A 19,834-nucleotide genomic window follows, 5' to 3' on the forward strand; every position below is an offset into this window, starting at 1 on the left:
ACTTTCCGGAACTGCGGGCTGGGGGCCGGCGGGAGGACAGAGCCGGGAGGGCCGACGGGTCCGTTACACCTTTATGCACTCTGGGACACCTGGGGGGGGGGAATCCCACTTCCCACCTGGCCTTCTGAGGTGCTCACCCGGGAGCCCCCTCTCCCACTCCTCAATTCCGGGACCCGACGGCTCTGTGACGTCACAAGATGACCCTCGGTGGCGTTACACCCCGCATGGCCGCTGCAGTGTCGTCACTCTGGGGTGGGAGGTACAGGAGAGGAAGCTGGACCTGAGGAGGGGGCCTAAAGCAGTATCTAGAGCTGTGGCGTCGAGGACATGGGGGAAGAAGAGTGGGGGAGCCCAGGGCTCGCAGAAGCTTTGTAGGAGTCTGGGCCTAGAAGGAATGGGGGGGTCTAGGTACCAGTCAGGAGCTGGAGACCGCGGAAAACTTGAGAAGGGTGGCTTGCACTCCCCGGACATGAGCAAGGGGTTCCTCTATGGGGGAGTTGGGGGAAAGACGGTAGGAGAAGGGGGTGAGTAGAAGAGGAAGCCTCAGCAAATGGAGGGGAGGAGGACGGGTGGGCAGTGCCAGTTTCAGAGCCTTGCACCCAGCAGACCGCGTCCAGGACCCATTTGTGGGCATTGGCAGAGCTCATGAGAGAGTGACAATGAGTGAGGGAGACCAAGGGCTCAGCAGCTTAGCAGAGAGGGATCTCCAGAGGGCGGAGTGGCAAAACCACTTCCTGGAGGAGTTAGAGTTCCTGGAGGTATGATATTGACAGGAAGGCCCTAAGCCATGTGGGGCAGAAGTGTCCTGAACAAGAGCAGGGAAATGAAAGATCCTGGCTCCATCAATTGAGGAAAGTTCTAAATGGAGGAGGGTGAATGTGTTCAGAGAGAGGAGATGGATTGTGTGGGGGTGGGGTGGGGGTGGGGAGCAGTGCCAGGCAGGTAGGGTAGGTAGAAACTAGGGAGGGAGGGAAAGATCAAAGATTGAAGAGGAGTGAAGTCCACAGGAAGGCAGCAAGGCTGGCTGCAGGTCTTTGAGACCCTTCCATAGGGACGTAAGGACAACCTGAGGGGAGGGATGGGAGCAGTGAGTTAATTCAGGGAGTAGGGATTTGGGGAGAGTGTTGACGAAAAACAAAGTGGGCACAGTGGACACTGCACAAAAGTGAAACTGGGTTGAGGGGTTCCTTGTGGGGCTAGGATCTGGTCCCATCAAGAGGATAAAAGATTCCAGCAGAAACGCAGTCGGAGAGGTCCTGCACAACCTTTGGAATCTAGCCTCCTGGAGTCTTCCCCCTCCCCCCGCCCACCACCTCTTTTTCTTTTGCCTCCAGCCTTTGTCCCTGTGGTTCTCTTCTCCAGGACTGCTTTTCTGTGTGGGGGAAGAACTCTTATTCATCCATCAAAGCCCAGTTCTAAGAGCTCTTCTTCCGAGGAGCCTTCCCGCCTTTCTCCAGCACTCCATACACCTTTTTCCGCTTCAGCGCACAACACATCCACCCCTCGGCCAAGATGTCGTGGTCCATCTCCCCTAGAGGCTGGCAGCCCCGGAACCCACCGTTTTCGTTCTTGGAAGCTCACCGCGACCCTAGTGAGGAGACCGTGGGTAGACGGAGGAGAGGACTGGGATAAAATGGATCCAGAACACGGAGTAGAAACAGGGTGAGGACAGGGTCAGGACGCGGTGGGAGTCAGAAGGACCGGTGGGGACCAAGAGCCAACGGATGGCCCCGAGGCCATGAAGATGTCTGCGGAGGAAAGAGAGCCTCTGGGGGGCGCCCGAGACCTTAGTGTCTGTCAGGGACCGCGCGTGGCCGCGCTGGCGGCCCCTCAATGAGTGACTCAGCTACTACCTCTGGCGGGGGCGTAGGGGTGGAGGACCGCGCGAGGGGCGGCGAGCGCGGCCCCCACCCGCCCAGCAGCCCTGCGCGGTTGCTAAGCTCTCCAAGGCCTTAGAGAGACGCGATCTGCGCGAACCTCATCGGTTACTATGGTAACTCTGCGCCCCAGCCTCTCGCGCGCGACGGCTGAGGAAGGCGCAGCCAATCAGAAGCTGCAGGCGTTCTCGAGGACCCACTCCCACCCCCCGACGTGTGGGCAGGGGTCAGGAGGTGCGGGGAGGAGGCACAGCGTGGGCCGCGGAGACCCGGCACTCACTACAGGCCCGATGCAGCTGCGGGGCCGCGCAGGGCCACTTCCGGAGTGCCCGCGCCAGTGCGGGGTCCCCTCCCTCCCAGAAGGGGCGTCACCGGCAAGAACCGGGCCTTCACGTGGGATGCAGAACCTTGCCGGGGGATCCCGGGCTGCAGTCCCTGCGGCCACGTTCCGGGTTGGTGTGTTGGAGACGAGGTCGAGCAAGCAGGTCCCTCAAAATGGCTCACACGGGGAATCTGGGGGCTGGGGTTCCTTCTGCGGGATCCCCAGGAGGCGCTGTCCAGCCATCCCCAGTCGAATGCCCTGGGGTCCCTCCAGAGACCTCTAAGTTCAGGGCAGGCTGATTGGGTAACGGCCCTGCTCAGGCTCATGGAGGGCCCTACGTGACAGCCTCCGGAGTATCCCAGAGAGCCAGGACTCGAACTTTTAGAAGGGGTTAGATGTGTGTTTGCGCCAACATGCGCGCCCGCAGGTGTCAGTGCCTGGAGAGGGTCTGGGTGCAAATGGGTTTATTCCGTGCATACGTAAACCCATGTGGCTGAGTGAAGGTAGGTGTGTTGGGGGTGGGGTGGGTACAAACGGACAGTCCCATCCAGGGATGTCTAAGGAGTCGCCCCCCAAGATCTTGTCTACCTTCTTCTCTCTCACGACTTCCGTAACCTTCCTCCCCCCATCTACTTGTCCCCAGGGTCCCCCCCCCCCCTTGCGGGCAGGACTTCTCCAAACTGAGGCAATGTGAGAATCTAGAAATATGTACATGGGAACGTTGAGCTCAAAACCCCAGAGTTTGTGGGGCTCGAAGTTTCGGGGCCTGGGTCCTTACGTGGGCACATCTGGGAGGGTGGCCCTGTGAACAGACCCCTCTCCCGGGTCCAGCTCCGCATCTGTGAGCCTCCAGCCCAACCCAGGTGCGCGCGAGGGAGGTCGCGGCGGTGCCGCGCAAAGCCCTGCACGGCCGCGAGGTGGCGCCATAGCTGCAGCAGCGCGTGCCGGCCCGGGCCGCTCCAGATAAGAGTGTGCGGAAAGCGCGGCGGGGCTGAGACGCGACCAGGACGCGGGGAGGACGGACCAGCAGGACAGACCGACCGGGGGCCCGGCGGGCGGAGGGCAGCGCAGCGCAGCCACGTCCCCCCCTGGATCCGCCGGCAGCCGGGCCCGGGGCTTCCGACATGCCCCCCAGGTGGGTCCTGAGGCTCGGGACCGGGAGGGACAGGGGACCCGGACAGCCCGGTCCTTACGCGCTGGCCGCCTCGGGCGCATCCTCCGGCGCGGGCGCCCCAACGCGGCTGGCGTTCAGGACTCCGGGTGTCGTCCCCTAGAGGACTCAGGACCGCCGGGCCGCTGCTCAGCGCTGGGTTCACGGCGGGGTCAGCGGCCCGGGGCCGGCTCTGCCCGCACATGGGCCGGAGAGGCGAAGGGAAGGGAAGGGGAGCTGGCGGGCGGGGCTGGCAGGGGCGCTGCCCTGGCACAGCTCGGCGCCTGGCAGCGGGGCGGGTGGGGCGCCGGCTAGGAGCTGCCACCGCCACGGGGAGGGAAGCCGGGTCGCGTTGCGGCCGCAGGTAACGGGCCGCGAGGCCCTGCGGGCCAGGCCGGGAACAGGGTGGGCGGGCGGACGAGCCGGCAGGGGACCTCAGGGCTCGGCTCAGGCTCCAGGGCCGCCTGGCTGCCGAAAATTGGGGGCCGAGAGGAAAAGCTGGGAGTCGAGTGCCTGGGGCTGGCGCGCTTCTCCCGGCCTGTCTGAAGTTGGGAAACTTTTCCCCAAGTTTGGGGCGGCGGAGTTCCCGTTGCAGAGGGGGCCGAAGGGAGCTGGAGCGGGAGGCGCCGGGGCCCGCGAATGCAGAGCTGAGGCCGACGGCCGGGGCCGGGACGCGGGTGGGGCGCAGGCCGGGGTCAGGGCCGCAGCCGGCTGTGCGCCGTGCCCGCCCGGGGCGCTGCCCCCCTCCCTCCCCTGGGAGCTGCGTGGCTCCCCCCTCCCCCCCACCTGCTTCCTGCCTCAGCCTCCTGCCCCGATATAACGCCCTCCCCGCGCCGGGGCCGGCCTTCGTGCTCTGCCCGCCACGGCAGCCTCTGCCTCCGCTCCCCGCGCCGCGGCCGCGCCTCGGCCCCATCTGAGGGCCTGACAGCCCCCGGGCAGGGCGGCGCCACGGCGGGCACCGCGCTCCCCTCCACTGGATCACTTCCCCCAGCTGGGGCAACTTCTCCCGAGGCGGGAGGCGCTTTGTTGTTGTTGTTTTTTTTGTTTTTGTTTTTTTTTTTTACTCGGCTCCCTTATATCCCAATCGGGCAAACTTCTGGGCCCTGAATGACTTTTCCTGAAGCGGACATTTTCCTCAAATCCGGTAACTGTCTCCGAAGGGGTCACTTCCCCCAAACAGTTTTCTCCTCGGAAGTCCCCAGAGCCCAGCCTGTGTGCCCAGTGGCACCCGGGCCTGGGCCGTGCAGGCCGGCCTGGCCTCGTCTCCAGCAGCCACGCTCGGACGCCCTTCTTCTGGGTCCAGGCCCCCGGCCCAGGCTTGCACACCCGGAGGCCGCCGCCGCCCCGCTGCCAGTGCCCAGGCCGCGGTGTTCGATGCCCCTGCCTGGCCGAGGGCAAGGGGGAAGGGGAAGTTGGGGGGCGGGCGGGGGGAGAAGCGCCCAGCTGGATAGAGGCGGCCAGGGCTGGGTGAGGCGCTGACCCGGCTGCTGTGTATCCCTGCAGGAGAGTGTGCTGGGCAGACGATGCTGGACACGATGGAGGCGCCGGGCCACTCGAGGCAGCTGCTGCTGCAGCTCAACAACCAGCGCACCAAGGGCTTCTTGTGCGACGTGATCATCGTGGTGCAGAACGCCCTCTTCCGCGCGCACAAGAACGTGCTGGCGGCCAGCAGCGCCTACCTCAAGTCCCTGGTGGTGCATGACAACCTGCTCAACCTGGACCATGACATGGTGAGCCCGGCCGTGTTCCGCCTGGTGCTGGACTTCATCTACACCGGCCGCCTGGCTGATGGCGCAGAGGCGGCGGCGGCCGCGGCCGTGACTCCGGGTGCCGAGCCGAGCCTGGGCGCCGTGCTGGCCGCCGCCAGCTACCTGCAGATCCCCGACCTCGTGGCGCTGTGCAAGAAGCGCCTCAAGCGCCACGGCAAGTACTGCCACCTGCGGGGCGGCGGCGGCGGCGGCGGCGGCTACGCTCCCTACGGGAGGCCTGGCCGGGGCCTTCGGGCCGCCACGCCCGTCATCCAGGCCTGCTACTCGTCCCCGGCCGGGCCCCCGCCGCCGCCCGCCGGCGAGCCGTCCGCGGGCCCCGAGGCCGCGGTGAACACGCACTGCGCGGAGCTGTACGCCTCGGGCCCCGGCCCGGCCTCCGCACTCTGCGCCCCGGAGCGCCGCTGCTCCCCGCTCTGCGGCCTGGACCTGTCCAAGAAAAGCCCGCCGGGCTCCGCGCCTCCCGAGCGGCCGCCGGGCGAGCGCGAACTGCCCCCGCGCCCAGACAGCCCTCCCAGTGCCGGCCCCGCAGCCTACAAGGAGCCCCCGCTCCCCCTGCCGCCGCTGCCGCCGCTGCCTTTCCAGAAGCTGGAGGAGGCCGTACCGCCTCCGGACCCGTTCCGTGGCGGCGGCGGCGGCGGCGGCGGCAGCCCGGGACCCGAGCCCCCGGGCCGCCCCGACGGGCCCAGCCTCCTCTACCGCTGGATGAAGCACGAGCCAGGCCTGGGCAGTTACGGCGACGAGCTGGGCCGGGAGCGCGGCTCCCCCAGCGAGCGCTGCGAGGAGCGCGGCGGGGACCCGGCCGCCTCGCCCGGGGTGCCCGCTCTAGGCCTGGCGCCGCCGCGCTACCACGGCGGCCTGGACGGGCCAGGCGCGGGCGGCGACGGCGACGACTATAAGAGCAGCAGCGAGGAGACGGGCAGCAGCGAGGACCCCAGCCCGCCCGGCGGCCACCTCGAGGGCTACCCATGCCCGCACCTGGCTTACGGCGAGCCCGAGAGCTTCGGTGACAACCTGTACGTGTGCATCCCGTGCGGCAAGGGCTTCCCCAGCTCGGAGCAGCTGAATGCGCACGTGGAAGCTCACGTGGAGGAGGAGGAGGCGCTGTACGGCAGGGCCGAGGCGGCTGAGGTAGCTGCGGGGGCCGCCGGCTTGGGGCCCCCTTTTGGAGGCAGTGGGGACAAGGTCGCTGGGGCTCCGGGCGGCCTGGGCGAGCTGCTGCGGCCGTACCGCTGCGCGTCGTGCGACAAGAGCTACAAGGACCCGGCCACGCTGCGACAGCACGAGAAGACGCACTGGCTGACCCGACCCTATCCTTGCACCATCTGCGGGAAGAAGTTCACGCAGCGCGGGACCATGACGCGCCACATGCGCAGCCACCTGGGCCTCAAGCCCTTCGCGTGCGACGCGTGCGGCATGCGCTTCACGCGCCAGTACCGCCTCACCGAGCACATGCGCATCCACTCGGGCGAGAAGCCCTACGAGTGCCAGGTGTGCGGCGGCAAGTTCGCCCAGCAACGCAACCTCATCAGCCACATGAAGATGCACGCCGTGGGTGGCGCGGCAGGCGCAGCCGGAGCTCTGGCCGGCCTGGGGGGGTTGCCCGGCGTCCCCGGCCCCGACGGCAAGGGCAAGCTCGACTTCCCCGAGGGTGTCTTTGCTGTGGCCCGCCTCACGGCTGAACAGCTGAGCCTGAAGCAGCAGGACAAGGCAGCGGCGGCCGAGCTGCTGGCGCAGACCACGCACTTCCTGCACGACCCCAAGGTGGCGCTCGAGAGCCTCTACCCGCTGGCCAAGTTCACCGCCGAGCTGGGCCTCAGCCCGGACAAGGCGGCCGAGGTGCTGAGCCAGGGAGCGCACCTGGCCGCCGGACCCGACGGCCGGACCATCGACCGTTTTTCCCCCACCTAGAGCGCCTCTTGCCGGCCCGCCTTCGTCGCCGCCGCGTGGCCCCGGCCCGTGCCCACCCCCCTCCCCAAACCCCCCTCCCCCCGCCGGGGAACGACGGCGGCCGCCGCGAGCAGGCACACCGCGCCCGCACGACTGTAGCAGCCCCGGCAGCGTCGCCGCACTGGCGGCGGCCCCACCTGGCCTCACTGCTTTGTGCCTTAGCCCGGGGGTGGGGGTGAGGGTGAAACCCCGGGACGGGGGTGGGATGGGGGAAGGGAGATTTATATTTTTGATACCAGCTTTGACCAAAGGAGACCCCCGGCCCTTCTCCGCCTCTTCCTGTGGTTCGTTGGCCCCCTCCCCCCCCCCGGCTCCGTGCTGCTCTTGGAGGGAGGGGTGTCACTGTTGGGGCGCTCCCAGCCCTACCTCCGGCCCTTGCGACCACACCCATTCTCACTGTGAATCTCCCCGCTGGGGTCGGAGCGTCGGGCAGAGTTGGGGAGCGGGGAGGGGACTGAGCCGGCCGGAGGGCCCCCCGCCCCCCGCTCCCGCCCGCCCCGGGACTGATAATGTGAAGTTCCTCATTTTGCACAAGTGGCACTAGCCCCAGGGCCAACCCTTCCCTCCCTCTGGAGTCAGAGGGTTGAGGCAGCCCTGGCCTACCGGTCTCCCACTCCCGCGGTGTCCTCCCCATCCCTCCCTTCCCTGGGGCCCCGGACCATATTTATTGCATGCGCCCCGGGCGGCCCCCCACCCCGAGCCCAGGCTGGGCTGGGCTGGAACGTGGTCTCTTTAGCTCCCTCCTCCCCGTTTGTATATTTCCTACCTTGTACACAGGCTCTTCCAGAGCCGCTTCCATTTTCTATACTCGAAACCAAACAGCAATAAAGCAGTAACCAAGGACCCTGGACCCCGCTACTCTCTTCTGCCCTGTACAAGGAACTGGGTGGGTGGAGGGGCCAGACATGGCTCCCTCATACAAGTGCAGAGAGAGGCTTGGACCTTCTTCCCTCCCCAGCCCCAGAGACAGATGGGCGAAGAGGTCAGGCATGTTCATAACTAAAAATTTATTAAGGAAACAAAACCAGTGCTGCAAATGGGACAGAAAGGAGAGATGGGTCTCCCACCCACCCAGTCATTGGCCTTCATCCAGGGGAGAGGATCTCAAAGAAGAGACTGGGACCCTGTACCCCAAAGAGCCAGTCTTCTGAGGCCCTTGGGGGACTCATACCCCCAAACCACTGGTGGCTCTCCTGTACAGTACCCCCTCCTCCTGGTATAATCTTGGGCCTCAGGGAGGGTAGCCTTTTCTCCCATCCTCTAGGAAGCCTGTATAATCCAGAAGGGGAGCTCTGGGGGATTCCCTCTCTGGTCCCATCAAAATTGACTCCTGGCTCCTCCTCAAAGTCCTGTCTTCCTCCAAGTTCCTTTCATCCCTGTCCCCGGGTTGGGAGAACCCATTCCCAGTAGGAAGCCCCTCAAGGGAGGCTCTGGACACAGGTGCCAGCTAAAGAGGCAACAAAAACCTCAAAGGCCAAAAGGCCCCTGTGTCAAGTTCTTCTAGGGCAAAGCTAGAAACAGTGTACACTCCAGGCTAGGCGATGCCCCTCTCAGGCACTGGCCCACCCTACCCTCAGGCTGGTCTGCAGGAGCCTGGAAGTCTCTCAGAGCACAAGGGGTCTGAGAAAGAGGGTCAGGGCAGGAAAGCTTTATTAGGTTCCTGGCACAGAGAAGGAAGAGGTACCAGAGGAGGTACCAGAGGAGGACGATTCAGATTGGGAATCCCCATGGCAAGGACCTGAGGTGAAGAATTTGAAGGGATTGGGGAGGTAAGAGGGACCAACTAGAAAGGGAAGGAGGCCAAGGAGATGGTTCAGGAAGGAGAGAGGGAGGAGAGAGGAGCAGGGAACTGAGAAGAGTCTGAAGAAATTTCGTGAAATGGGAACTAGAGCAAAAGGAAGGCCAATGAGGAAGAGGAGAAGGCAAATGCCATCCAGGAAGCAGGAGTCTGAAGCCAGATGTCCCTTCCCTCTAGACCCATGACCATCCAAGGGGGAACGAGGGGCAAAGTGTAATGGACCCAGAACGAGAAGGACAGGGAGAAGAGCAGCAGGATGGATATGTGTTTGGGGTAGGGGGTAGAAAAGGTGGGGCCTAGGGCTGCTGTTCGGGACATGGTGTCCAGAAGCCAACTGGGATCCATCAGGGAATCCAGGCCTCAGACACACCCTGCACATTCTCTTCATGGCATGACCAAAGCCTCTTGGGACACATTCATGAGAAGCACAGGGGTTCTGAAGATCATTTCACCTGCACCTGATGGAAATGCAACCCCCTGCCCTGTCTCCAGCTGAGAAAGTGGCCGAGTCCCTGGGCTGAGAAGGCCTTCCGCGAGCCCTTGAACTAGACAGGGGGAGGGAGAAAGGCTGAGACCGTGGGCGGCCTATCTGGCTCACCCACCTGCTGTCACTGCAGCCAGCCACCGCCCTGCTAAATCTTGGCAGCCCAGGAGGGTCCCAGCAGCTTCCGCCCGACCCTCAGGAGGGGCTCTGTGAGGAGCAGCTCCCCCACAGCACGGCCACAGCGTGGGTTGGAAGAGGATGGTTTATTGTCTGGGTGGATTGGTGGCTCAGGCACGTGGGCATCGCCGGTGCTACACTGGGCGCCTGGTGGCCTCTCAGGAATGGTTCCATGACGGGGGGGGGGGCCCCGGCGCGGCCCCCTCAGCCCACCTGGGCCCACGCGAGGAAGGCCGGGATGTCTCGCACAGGCACGTTCCTCGTCAGTGCCTTCACGCGCAGGTTGCGGTCATCTGTCAAGAGCACCACCTCCCGCAGCAGCCGGATCGGCTCCTCTGTAGACGTAAGAGAGCAGAGGGACTTCACTGAGGGCAGGGGGCAGGGGGCAGAGGCACGGGCTGCCTCTCCTCCTTCCGAGGGGAATGTGGCCCGGGAGGGGTCAGCGCCAGCCATTTCTTGGCCCTTCTACAAGTCTTTCCCTCACGCACTCAGTGAGGATACCCCTCCCCTACTGGCTTAGAGAGGACCGTGCTGGGCCAGCCTGTGCTGGGTCAGGGCTGGCCTTCTGCTTCAGACCCCCGCCTCCAGCCCGGGATGGAGCTGCCTCGTGTCCAGAGACCTGCCCAAGCCACTAAGCCTCCACAGACCCCTCTCCCGGGACGCTGAACTGAGGGGAGTAGAGGAAGCCCCTTTCCTTCTGCTCCTTCGGACTGCATGGCTGGTCCTGGGCTCACAGGTACTCCTCTCTTCCTGCACATCCTCTCCCTCCGAGGCTAGGAGGTCAATGCTTTAGGTATCAAGAGGTAGAAAGCTCAAGATGGAATCCAAAGTGAATCCAGGCTCCCAGAGGTGAGGAGAGGGGTTAGTTCAAGGGAGCTCTGAGGAGAGGAGGGCAAGGGTCCCTGGCAGGGCCGTGCCAAGGTGGCCCTGAGTGAGAGCCAAATGATTTCCTCTATTACATGAAAGTAAGCGATGTAAATGGTGAGAACCTCTAACAATACAGAAGAGGACAAAGGAAAAGAAAAGCCAAAGCCATCCTCCTAGTTTCTCCCTTCGTGTGTCTCTGTCTTGTTCCCCAGGGCTAGATCTATGCGTGCTTCTGGATTTTTTAATGCACATGTGCAAGTATATATCCTTGTTACATAAGCTTTTTTTCCAACAACATTACAATCATACTAGCCGTATTTACTTTATTCAAATTTTATATATCTTCAAGCTCTTTCTATATCGGCACCAGCAGCCTTTGTTCTTTTTAGATGACCTCTTAGCAAGATGTCTTCCACTACTTCTCCTAATTCCCTAACCTTTTAATGTACTGGGGAGAATTTAAGCCAGGGCCAAGTCCCCACGCAAGTGACATCCCCAGCCCTGGTCAGGCCGCTCAGTGGCAGGCCCACCCCTCAGTCCAGGGCTGGGTATTTCCTGACGGAGGTCCGGCAGACAGTGAGGCACAGGAAATGTCCTGCGGGGCTTACTGACTGTGGGGGGCTGGCGGGGCTGGGCAATTGCAAATGTCCAGGTCTGGACCTGAGCAGTTTCAGGCTTGCCAGCTCCAGGCAGGGAGGCTGAGAACTGGCTGTCAGCCTGGGAGGAGTTTGGGGGGAAGAGGGAGGGAGAGGCTCGTGAGGCTGACGCTGGTGGGAGAAGGGGCCAGGCGGAAGGAGAAGGGGTGGGAGGTGAGGGCTGCGGTGGGCAGACGGTGGGCAGATGGGGAGAGGGAGGCCACATGAGCAGAGAGGATGCTCTCAGTCGGCTCCACGGCCTGGGCCTGGCCCCTCAGGCATGGGTGGTGCCGGGCTGTGCTTTCTGAGCTTCCCAGCTGGCTGCTCGACGCAGCCCCGCCACTCCTGTCCTGGGGCTCAGAACAAGAGAATCCCAGGCCTTAGGATAGTCGACTAAGGCCCGGCATTGCTGGCAGGGGTCTGCAGGGGTTTCTGTGGATACTTTCAGACATTTTTAACAATAAACATCCTCTGTTTTGACACTGGTAACTTCACTTTGTTAGAAACCAGAGACTGTCATCTTGTCAGGCCCCATCCGCCATAATCCACATGATTTTAAAATTCAACATCGTTTACACATAAACATTTAGTGACGGTTTCTCTGTGTATCTGACAAGTTAATCTGCTAAGAATTCACACTGACAAATGGGGTTTGATTACACTAGCCGTTGCTGATGTAATTGTGATAGGGGCGGTCCCCAGGATGGCAATGGGTTCCTGCAGGCTGTTTGGGGTGAAGTGGGGGGGTGGGGAGACTAGTAAGGCCAAAGCCAAAATATGTCTCTGCTAAGAAAGAAACAGCTCTGAGGCTGGGTGGGGCCGTAGCAGTATCTGAACCATACTTCCCAACAAGGCCTTCTGCAATGCCACCTACCTCTCCCTCAGAAGGTGCCCCTCTAGGAAGCTGCCTGGGAGCAGAGCCCACGCTCCTCTGTTTGGCTCAGCCAGGGCTCCTTTCTACCACTTCACTGCTCCAGGTCTGTCCCTGAGGGACAGAACATGCAAGCCAGGTGGCAGGACCCCTCTGAAGAACAGCACTTCTGGGCTCATTCTCAGCCCCTGGTGCAGTGAAACGGGTGGCGGGAGCGGCAGGAGAGAAGACCATCTCCTGACCAGCCTGGAAGCCAGGGCGAGGAAACTGAGCAGCAGGGAAGAGAGCTGGGCAACAACCACCAGAATAAAATGACAAGATGTAGTCACCTATACACAGACAAAAACCAAGCGGTAAGAATGCCCACATCTGTAGATGACACGGAGCGAGGACGTCCTAGGAAGAAATGTCAGACTCCTGGGAGCCGGGAGCAGAAAATACCTGAGCCTTGCTGACTCTTGAGGGGCTGTACAGGAAAACATTCTGGATTGAGGATGAGGTGCTGAAGCACCTGGAAGAGTCCCAGGGTGGGCCTTTGGCTCAAAGATGGGACGACTGGCCACCAAAAAGGCCTTGAAAATTAGGCTGAGGGCTCAGTCCTCAAGCTGTCAACTGCCCCCAAAGTGCCACAGCATATGACACAGAGACAGGAAGAAAAGGCCCACTACTCGCTGGGGAAGAACCTCCACTACCGGCCAGATAGAGGGTAAACATTCAGAGATGAACTGAGAGGCTGAGCATGGCCAAGAAAAGGGAGGTGGGCCCTAGGGACCAGTGGGGACTGCCCTCTCAGAGCTGCAGAGGGCTGGGTTCAGGAGACCATGGCCAGAATAAGCTGCACTGAATCATAAAGACATTCTTGCTGTCAGAAGACTCATGGAGGACCCAAGAAAGGAAACGGATGCATGCCGAGCGGGAAAGCTCACTGCCTAGAGCCTGGCTTTCAGGGCTAGGTCCACCCCTAGTTGGCCCAGGGTCCACCTGGGAGTGGGGGAGCTGTGACAGTGAGGTGGGATTTCCAGAAGGCTGGCCTCAGACTTGCATCCAACTCCCCAGCCCCTTCCTAGGGAAAGGCTGAGGATGGGAAGGTGGGGGTGGGGGGGTGGGGGGGATGGATGAGCCTGAGGCAGAGGCAAAGCTGTACCTTTGTTGGTGGGCATGAAGTCCTTAGCCTTGTCTTTGCAGTAGTGGAGGCAACAGGAGAGGATCAGGTCATCGTTGTTACCCTGGAGGAAAAAAGTGTGAGAAGTGCCGCTGGGCAGGAGGGGGCGCCATTCGGAGGCACAGGTATACTCTTGCGTCTGGGGTCCTGGGGAGGATCACATCCCAGAGTCCCTCCCATACATGTTCTGGTCCTGCTTGGTGGGGTGCGACTGTGACAAGAGTGATCTAGGGTACAAAGAACTGCCCCTCCTGGGCCTGGGTGGTGGCCGCCCCCGCTCAGCTGCCTGGGCAGCCTGAGGTGCCTGAGCTCCTGGAGACCCTGTTCTGAGGCTGGCTATGGGCTCTCCCTTTCTGCCGCAGGTCTTACCAGTTGGCCAGTGATGTCTTCACTGCGGAAGGCGATGGATTCGAGTTCATTGCCACGGCTGGTCAGGGCCCGTAGGCAAGAGTCCCGACTCTCAAATCGCCGCTCGAGGAACTCAATGGACTTCCGGGCCTTTTCCTGCACCACACGGGCATAGCCCCCAGCCCGGTGGTCTGTCTCCTGCCCCTTGGCCAGGCCGTCCAGTTCATTGATCACTGATGAGACACGGTCCCACAAGGTATCATCAGCCTCAGCAACCAGCAATGATGTATGCCTTTACCTTAGGCTCACTTTCCCAGCCAGCCCCTTCCCAGACCACAGACTCCATCTTGCCCCATAGGAGTCTTCCAATGACACTAGAGGAACTTAGGGGGCAAGAAGTGTCCCAGACTTTCCACAGAGCTCTATCTTTCTCCCTCTTCCCCTGGGCCCCACCCTCCTCCTAGAAGGAACCTACAGGGATTTTCTGGAGCTGCTGTATTCAGAGGAAGAAACCTGGCCCTTCTACTATCACATTCCTCAGTTACAGGATTAAATTGAAAGGGCCTCTCAGGAGAGACAAGGGTAGCCACTAAAGGACAAGAGGCACTTCCCCTCATCAGTCTGGATCCCCAACCACAGCAGTTCACAAGGAGCAAAGTTCTATGTCCCATCCCCTGGTAGAGTGCAGGGAGGTCACCAAGTGGGAAGCAACAGTCACAGCCTTACTTGCAAGGACCCTGGTATCCTTCAAACCATGCCCTTGGCACATCTACTCCTCTGATACTACGTGTGTGTGTGTGTGTGTGTCTGCCTATGTGTCTGGGACACGGCTTCATTTTCTGGTGAAGATTCTTTCCAAAATTCCAGCCAAAAGCCTGAGGTCAAGTGGGAAATATGCACTCCTTGGGGGCTCCGGGAGAGTTTGGGGTCTGAGGCCTCTCCTCAGTGCAGTGATTCATGGCTCGGGGAGTCGGCATGAGCATGCTGTTCCATGGTGAGCCTGGCACTCACTGTCTGGGTATTCAGAGACGCTTTCTGGAAAGGGCCCATGTGGGAACACACACACACACACACACACTCACATACACACACACACTCCATGCTTTCAGCAACCTGAGGCTGCTGCATGTCCACACAATGTATGGTTGAGGCTGGGAAGTAGTGGTGGATGGGTGTATGGTACAGCACACAGAACATCAAACACGAAAAACTGGTATTCCATCCCAAAATCTCCTTTCCTGCTTCCAAACTAAACAGGCTTCAAAGGGGAAGCTTGTTTGTGCTTCTGCACCAGGCGGGGCTTCTTGATGCTAGGGTCAGGCCTAAGGAGCAGGAGCAGGTTAAAGAGCACAAGAAACAAGCAGGGAAGGCTGTCGGCTTAACCCTTTGTGCTCTGGACACAGAGCGGGAATGCACGGTGGGAGCCTCGCTGAACAGGAGTCTCCTGCAAAGACCCTGAGAGTCGAGGGCCCCGCCCCCCAAGGTGCGAAGAAGAGGCTGGCCTGTCTTCTACGGACAGCTGTCATTTCCCAGCACGGGGGGGTGGGGTGGGGTGGGTGGGGTGGGGTGGGGGGTGGGGGGTGGGGTGGAGGGGGTGGGATGGGGTTGGGGGGAAGGCGGGGGAGGAATCTATTTATTCTACCTGTGTCCTTTCCTGGGGGTTTGCGCATGTATTTGCTCCCTCCCCACCAGATCTGGCTTTCCCTATTAAACCACAAGCTATCGAGGCCAAGGGCTTGCAGTTCCACCTTTCCCTGGATCCCCCAGGAATAAGGAGGCCGGGCACACAGTAGGGGCACAATCAGTGCTGGGGACTAAGAACCTTGCTAGCCTGGGATGGTGTCTGAGGCCCCTTCCCAGTCTTAGGGAACTCCTTGGACGTCAGCAACCTCTCTCAGTTATACCATTTCCTGACCATTAGCAAAAGCGACCACTTACTCTCTTTCCCCTAAAAATCTCCTGGGGTAGGAAAGCACGGGGACACGCTATCCTGGCAGCTACCCTACCCAGGATGCAGTGAGGGAAGAGGGGAAGCTGGAACAACCTGACAGTCTTGCTGCTCTACTTCTGAAGAACAGAAAGCCTTTCCTTAGGTCCAGAGGCCTGGGTTTAAGAGGTTCTGGCCAGGCCACATGGGGAGGGGGAAGGAAGACAGGGAGGGTGGAGGCGGGACGAGGGCTGCTTCAGTGCCAACATTCTCAGGTGGTGCTAACGTGTTTCCCACAACCCCCCAGGGTTCTATAGCCTCTGCAGGGGCGGATGTTTCCTGCCCTTTGTTTCCACCCTCATCTGGCACTAAGACACTTGGGACTAGGAGGGGAGGCCCAATGGAACATCTTGGCATGGATGTCAGAGGTGGCTTGGCAGGCAGACTGCCAGTCTGGCAGCTTTTCCAGAGGACAAGGATCCCGAACTTGCGCCAAGTGGCTGCTGAGAAGGGGACACTGAAAAGCCAATCACCTCCTAGACCCTCTCTCCCTCCACAGGATAGCCATCAGCTATATTAGCTGTATCAATTATATTAGGAGCCCAGAGCCCAAAGCCCATCCTCAGGCTGACCCACCGCAGAGCTCCAAGAACTAAGACAGTGCCTAGACAGTCCCTTGGAGACAGCCCAGCTGGGCTCTTCTGGCCTGAGGGTGGAAGCAAGCTAGCTGGGTCCTGAGATGCTGACCCTGCACCAGCATCAGTGACCAGACAGTGGTAAGGGCCCAAGTGGCAGGAATCCATAGGCATAAGCCAAGGGCTTGCTCTGGAGGGTTTCCGTCAGGCTGGCCTTAGGGTGACACTGGCCAGAAGAATGCTACCTCGAACCAACAGAATGATCATGAAAAGCTACAAGACAATCAGACCAAAGGCATCTAACCACTTCAAAATCCTCCCAGCCTCCCTGCCAGACCACCCAGCAGCACTGCCGTTATCTGCCAGGGCTGAGTGTTTACCAATAACGGGAACCAGCTTTGCTGTTTTACTGCAAGCTTTATAAGGATAAAAACAAGGGCTGGGCTCATGCAGCCTCGGGTTGCTGGGACACAGGAGTCCATTTGCTCAAGCAGTTTAAGCCATGGATCAGCCATAATAATTCGAACTGCTCTGATTATTAAACAATTTTCCTTGCCCCACGCAGACCCTACTTGCCTGCAGATCCTGCCATACACACATAGCGGGGCTCTCTGGCTGCTTGGCCCCGGGGCCGTGGGGCGTGCGTGGGGAGGGGGCTGCAGCACGTGTGCAGGGCTGCTCTGGCCTGACTCACCGATGAGGGGTACCACCAGGATGTACCTCCTGCTCTCCAGCAGCCGTGCCAGACTGGCCAGGTGGTCAATGAAGCCGTTGGTGTCTGGTACAAGGAACAAGGGTCTGATCTCGAGCTCCATCTGCCTCATCTGACTCTGGTCCTCCAGGACAGCCTACAGGGACACAGAACGGTGAGTGAGCCAGAGTGAGTAGGCAAGCGGGTGGATGAGCCAGGGCCCTGACTTCACAGTGTGTCAGCATCCTGCCCCCTGAAACTCTTCCCCCTCCAGAGGGACAGCCAGCCCCTGCCAGGCCCGAGGGACCCCCCGACCCAAGGGCTGGGCAAAGTACTGCAATAAAAATCAACATGGACTAAATGGCCTGAGGAATGGGGTGTGACTAAAACCCTGCCTAGGACAGAGAGGACCCTGATGGTATTAAAAATAACAGGTTTCTGAAAGTAAGACCCTGGGACAAAAGTCAACAAGGGAGAGTCAGTTTCCTTGGATATGAAAGTGGTTTTGCACACATTATCTAGACAGCAAAGACAGGGGTACGGCTTAGTGCAAACACTTTATACATGTATCATTTATTTCACTTTACTTGACTGTGTAGTTAGATTAAAAAAAAAAGAAAAGGTTACAAGGCTATACAAAAACAGTGATGGTGACAACGAATTATTAACACCACAGCAGCAGGAGTCCATGAGGTGTGATGGATTTGGACCCAACTCACATGCTTGCAAAGAGCAACACCCAGGCTGATGAGAACCGCCACCACCCACCCTCCAGCAGAGTGTTTCCTAAACGTGAGTCTTTGTGTTCTACTTGTGCTCCTTTGCCGCAGTTCTGTACAATCTATACCATCAGTTACTTGATGTTTTTCATTAAATGGACTTTAAGCCAACTCACTTTTTTTGGCTTAGCCACCTCTTAAGCAACGATAACCACGGTATCAAGTTTACTCGTGCAAGCTATCCTTCCATAAAAAAAAAAAAAAAAAAAGCAGCCGAAGTGTCTCCTGTGCATCCCTGAAAAAGCATGCGACACAGCCCCAGTGAGTGGTCTACACACCACACCTTGACAAGCACGTGGCCGAGGCCCTGTCTGTCTGATGGGTGTTCACCTCCTTCAGGGCAGCCCCACGCACATTTGTGAAAGCCTGACTTTCCCAAGTCTGACAGAGCCCTGAGTGCCAGAGGCCCTCTGAGATAGGCTCTGGGCACGTCGGTCACTACAGAACACGGTCGCTGTTGTGCTGCTTCCTCTTGTGGGGACCACAGCCAAGAAGCAGAATGATCTGCTGGCATCTGCCCAGTGTGCTCCCCGTGCACAGGGCAGGAGGAGGGCACCAGCACAAACCTGGCACCCCCCTCATAATCTGCCACACACCAACTTGTAAGGACAGAGACACAGGCTCAGGGCAGGGGAGAAGATGTGCGTGCCAACTGAGATGGGTCCCACAGTGCCGGGCCGGCCACTAACAGTCAGTGAGGGAGGCGCTCCGGTTTCGCTGGCAACGACAGTAAAACTGAAAGGGCATACCTCCGAATGCTGGGGGTGGCTTCCCTGTGACCTACTGGGGACCTCTTCCTATGACTAAGTCGCCGCTGCCACTGCTACCACAGCTGGTGGAAGGCACAGGCCACAGGCCCCTGGCAGGCATGAGAAATGCAGCCGAGAGGCCCATTCTGCGCAGTCTTCCTACTGCTCTCACCTCATCAGGGGAAAGTACCCCTGCTGCTGGCCATCTTCCCGGGGGACTTGGTCACAGTCCCTCCCCGTGGGGCTGCCAGCTACAGAATGACACGCATTCCACTCGGCTTGGGGCATTTTTAAAACAATTTATTTTTTCTTAAAGACATAACTGACATATAACCTTGTTCAGCAGCTCGGGCATTCCGTAAGGACAGGGCCTCTGCCCTTTCTCCTCAGAGGGGAGCAGCAGCCTTCCTCTTGCTCACTCCCCCCAGCCTTGCTGGTCTCTACGCAGCTTTTCCACTGCCAGCAACATTTTTCTTAGTATCATAGGCACCCAAATCTTTGTCTCTCTGGGTGAGAAGGAACACAACAGACAGGGACACAGGCTGCGAGAGGGCAGGGGCTCAGGGTCCTAAGTGAGCACTAGATCTCTGCCTCCGCCCCACTGCGACTCTTCACATCTTAGTTTTCCTGCCTCCAGAAATGATAGCCCAGCTCTGGTTTGACTCTAAAGAGGAAATGGCTGCATGAACAAGAATGAGCTCCTCGGACCTTGGACCATCCCACCTTGAGAGAGGTGGCCAAGGGAGGCTGGGGGCTGATAGCCCGCCTGTGTGTTCTGCGGGCAGGGTGGCGGGGGGGGGAGAAGCACCTAGGAGCAGGGCACAGGGAAGCTCTAACCGTCTGAGTTCTCTGAGCTATGGTTCAGGGCCAGAAAGGTGAACAAAGGCCACAGCCTCTCAGGGAGGTGGCAGCCTCGCTGGTTCCCCAGGGGTGGGGTGGGGTGAAGCTGTATGAGGGTGGTTGGAGCTGTGCTGCCATTATCCGGTCCCAGGGACGCCCGCAGACAACTTCCCTTAACCTGGCTCTGCCTAGTGAGTCACCACACAACTGCTTCCTGTTCCCCACATGCCCTCATGAGTCTCAGGAGATTACATGAAGCTGTTCCCCCTTCTCCTGGGGTACCTGTGGGCCTGGGTGGGGGGGTGTCATACCTGGGTCATGAGACTGGCCCAGTCCCCTTCAAAAGAATGGCAGACCAAGGAGGGATCGGAAGTCCGCAGGCCCTCTTCTGTGGGTGTCTGTGTTTCCGGCCCTCTCTGAGTGGCGCTGTGTGTGTATGTGTGTGTGTGTGCGCGCACACGCGCGTATTTAGCATTTGCCCTCCCAACTTTTCCAGATTTTACCCGTCAGATTCCTGGCAGCTGTGCACGGCGCCTGTGCCGGCCGTCACGTCCCATTCCGATCTCTGGGTCGCACGGTGAGAGAAGGACACAGGATGCGCAGGGAGTGAAAAAGTGATGTCGGTGGGGAGAGTGCCAAGTCCCTACTCACAGCCATGGGACGCTTGCGGAGACGGGGGAAGCAAGCCGCTGTGGAGTTCAGAGGCCGGTAGTGAGATTTATTTTTGTTTGTATGAGTAAAAAGCTGCAGAAGCCTCTGGTGGGGGTAAGGGGGGGGCTCCATTGGAATGCTGTGATTCAGACAGA

The 19,834-nt window shown here is 60.2% G+C and overlaps 2 protein-coding genes and 1 long non-coding RNA gene across 10 annotated transcripts in view; 2 read left to right on the forward strand and 1 right to left on the reverse strand.

Moving 5' to 3' along the window:
• Positions 1–3,203: 3,203 nt before the first annotated feature.
• Positions 3,204–7,908, forward strand: HIC1 (HIC ZBTB transcriptional repressor 1). 3 transcript variants are annotated; one of them, XM_081806096.1, is made up of 2 exons: positions 3,204–3,334; positions 4,853–7,908. In XM_081806096.1, exon 2 carries the CDS (start codon positions 4,873–4,875, stop codon positions 7,024–7,026), a length of 2,154 nt encoding a protein of 717 aa, XP_081662222.1. In that variant the 5' UTR covers positions 3,204–3,334; positions 4,853–4,872; the 3' UTR covers positions 7,027–7,908. The 3 variants fall into 3 exon arrangements, with proteins under 3 accessions (XP_081662222.1, XP_081662223.1, XP_081662221.1); XM_081806097.1 differs by lacking the exon at positions 3,204–3,334 and adding an exon at positions 3,357–3,713; XM_081806095.1 differs by lacking the exon at positions 3,204–3,334 and adding an exon at positions 4,194–4,493.
• A 149-nt stretch (positions 7,909–8,057) lies between these two features.
• SMG6 (SMG6 nonsense mediated mRNA decay factor) overlaps positions 8,058–19,834 on the reverse strand; it is a 209,941-nt gene continuing 198,164 nt past the window's right edge. For 5 of the 6 annotated variants that reach the window (XM_081806066.1, XM_081806067.1, XM_081806064.1 and 2 more), the window contains 4 exons: positions 16,664–16,817; positions 13,429–13,640; positions 13,042–13,123; positions 8,058–9,859 (listed from right to left, as the gene is read on the reverse strand). In XM_081806066.1, the coding sequence (XP_081662192.1) occupies positions 9,729–9,859; positions 13,042–13,123; positions 13,429–13,640; positions 16,664–16,817 (579 nt within the window). In that variant the 3' untranslated portion in view covers positions 8,058–9,728. Of the gene's footprint in view, positions 9,860–13,041; positions 13,124–13,428; positions 13,641–16,663; positions 16,818–19,531; positions 19,718–19,834 lie in introns of those variants that run through there. The other variant, XR_014140698.1, reaches the window with a different exon arrangement.
• Positions 16,745–19,608, forward strand: LOC115943478 (uncharacterized). The gene is made up of 3 exons (XR_004078054.2): positions 16,745–16,835; positions 17,337–17,452; positions 19,525–19,608. It is a non-coding gene; the product is annotated as an uncharacterized LOC115943478 (long non-coding RNA).

Source organism: Leptonychotes weddellii, chromosome 15, assembly GCF_054177405.1.
Source record: "Leptonychotes weddellii isolate Sample4059 chromosome 15, ASM5417740v2, whole genome shotgun sequence".
Lineage (NCBI taxonomy): Eukaryota > Metazoa > Chordata > Mammalia > Carnivora > Phocidae > Leptonychotes > Leptonychotes weddellii.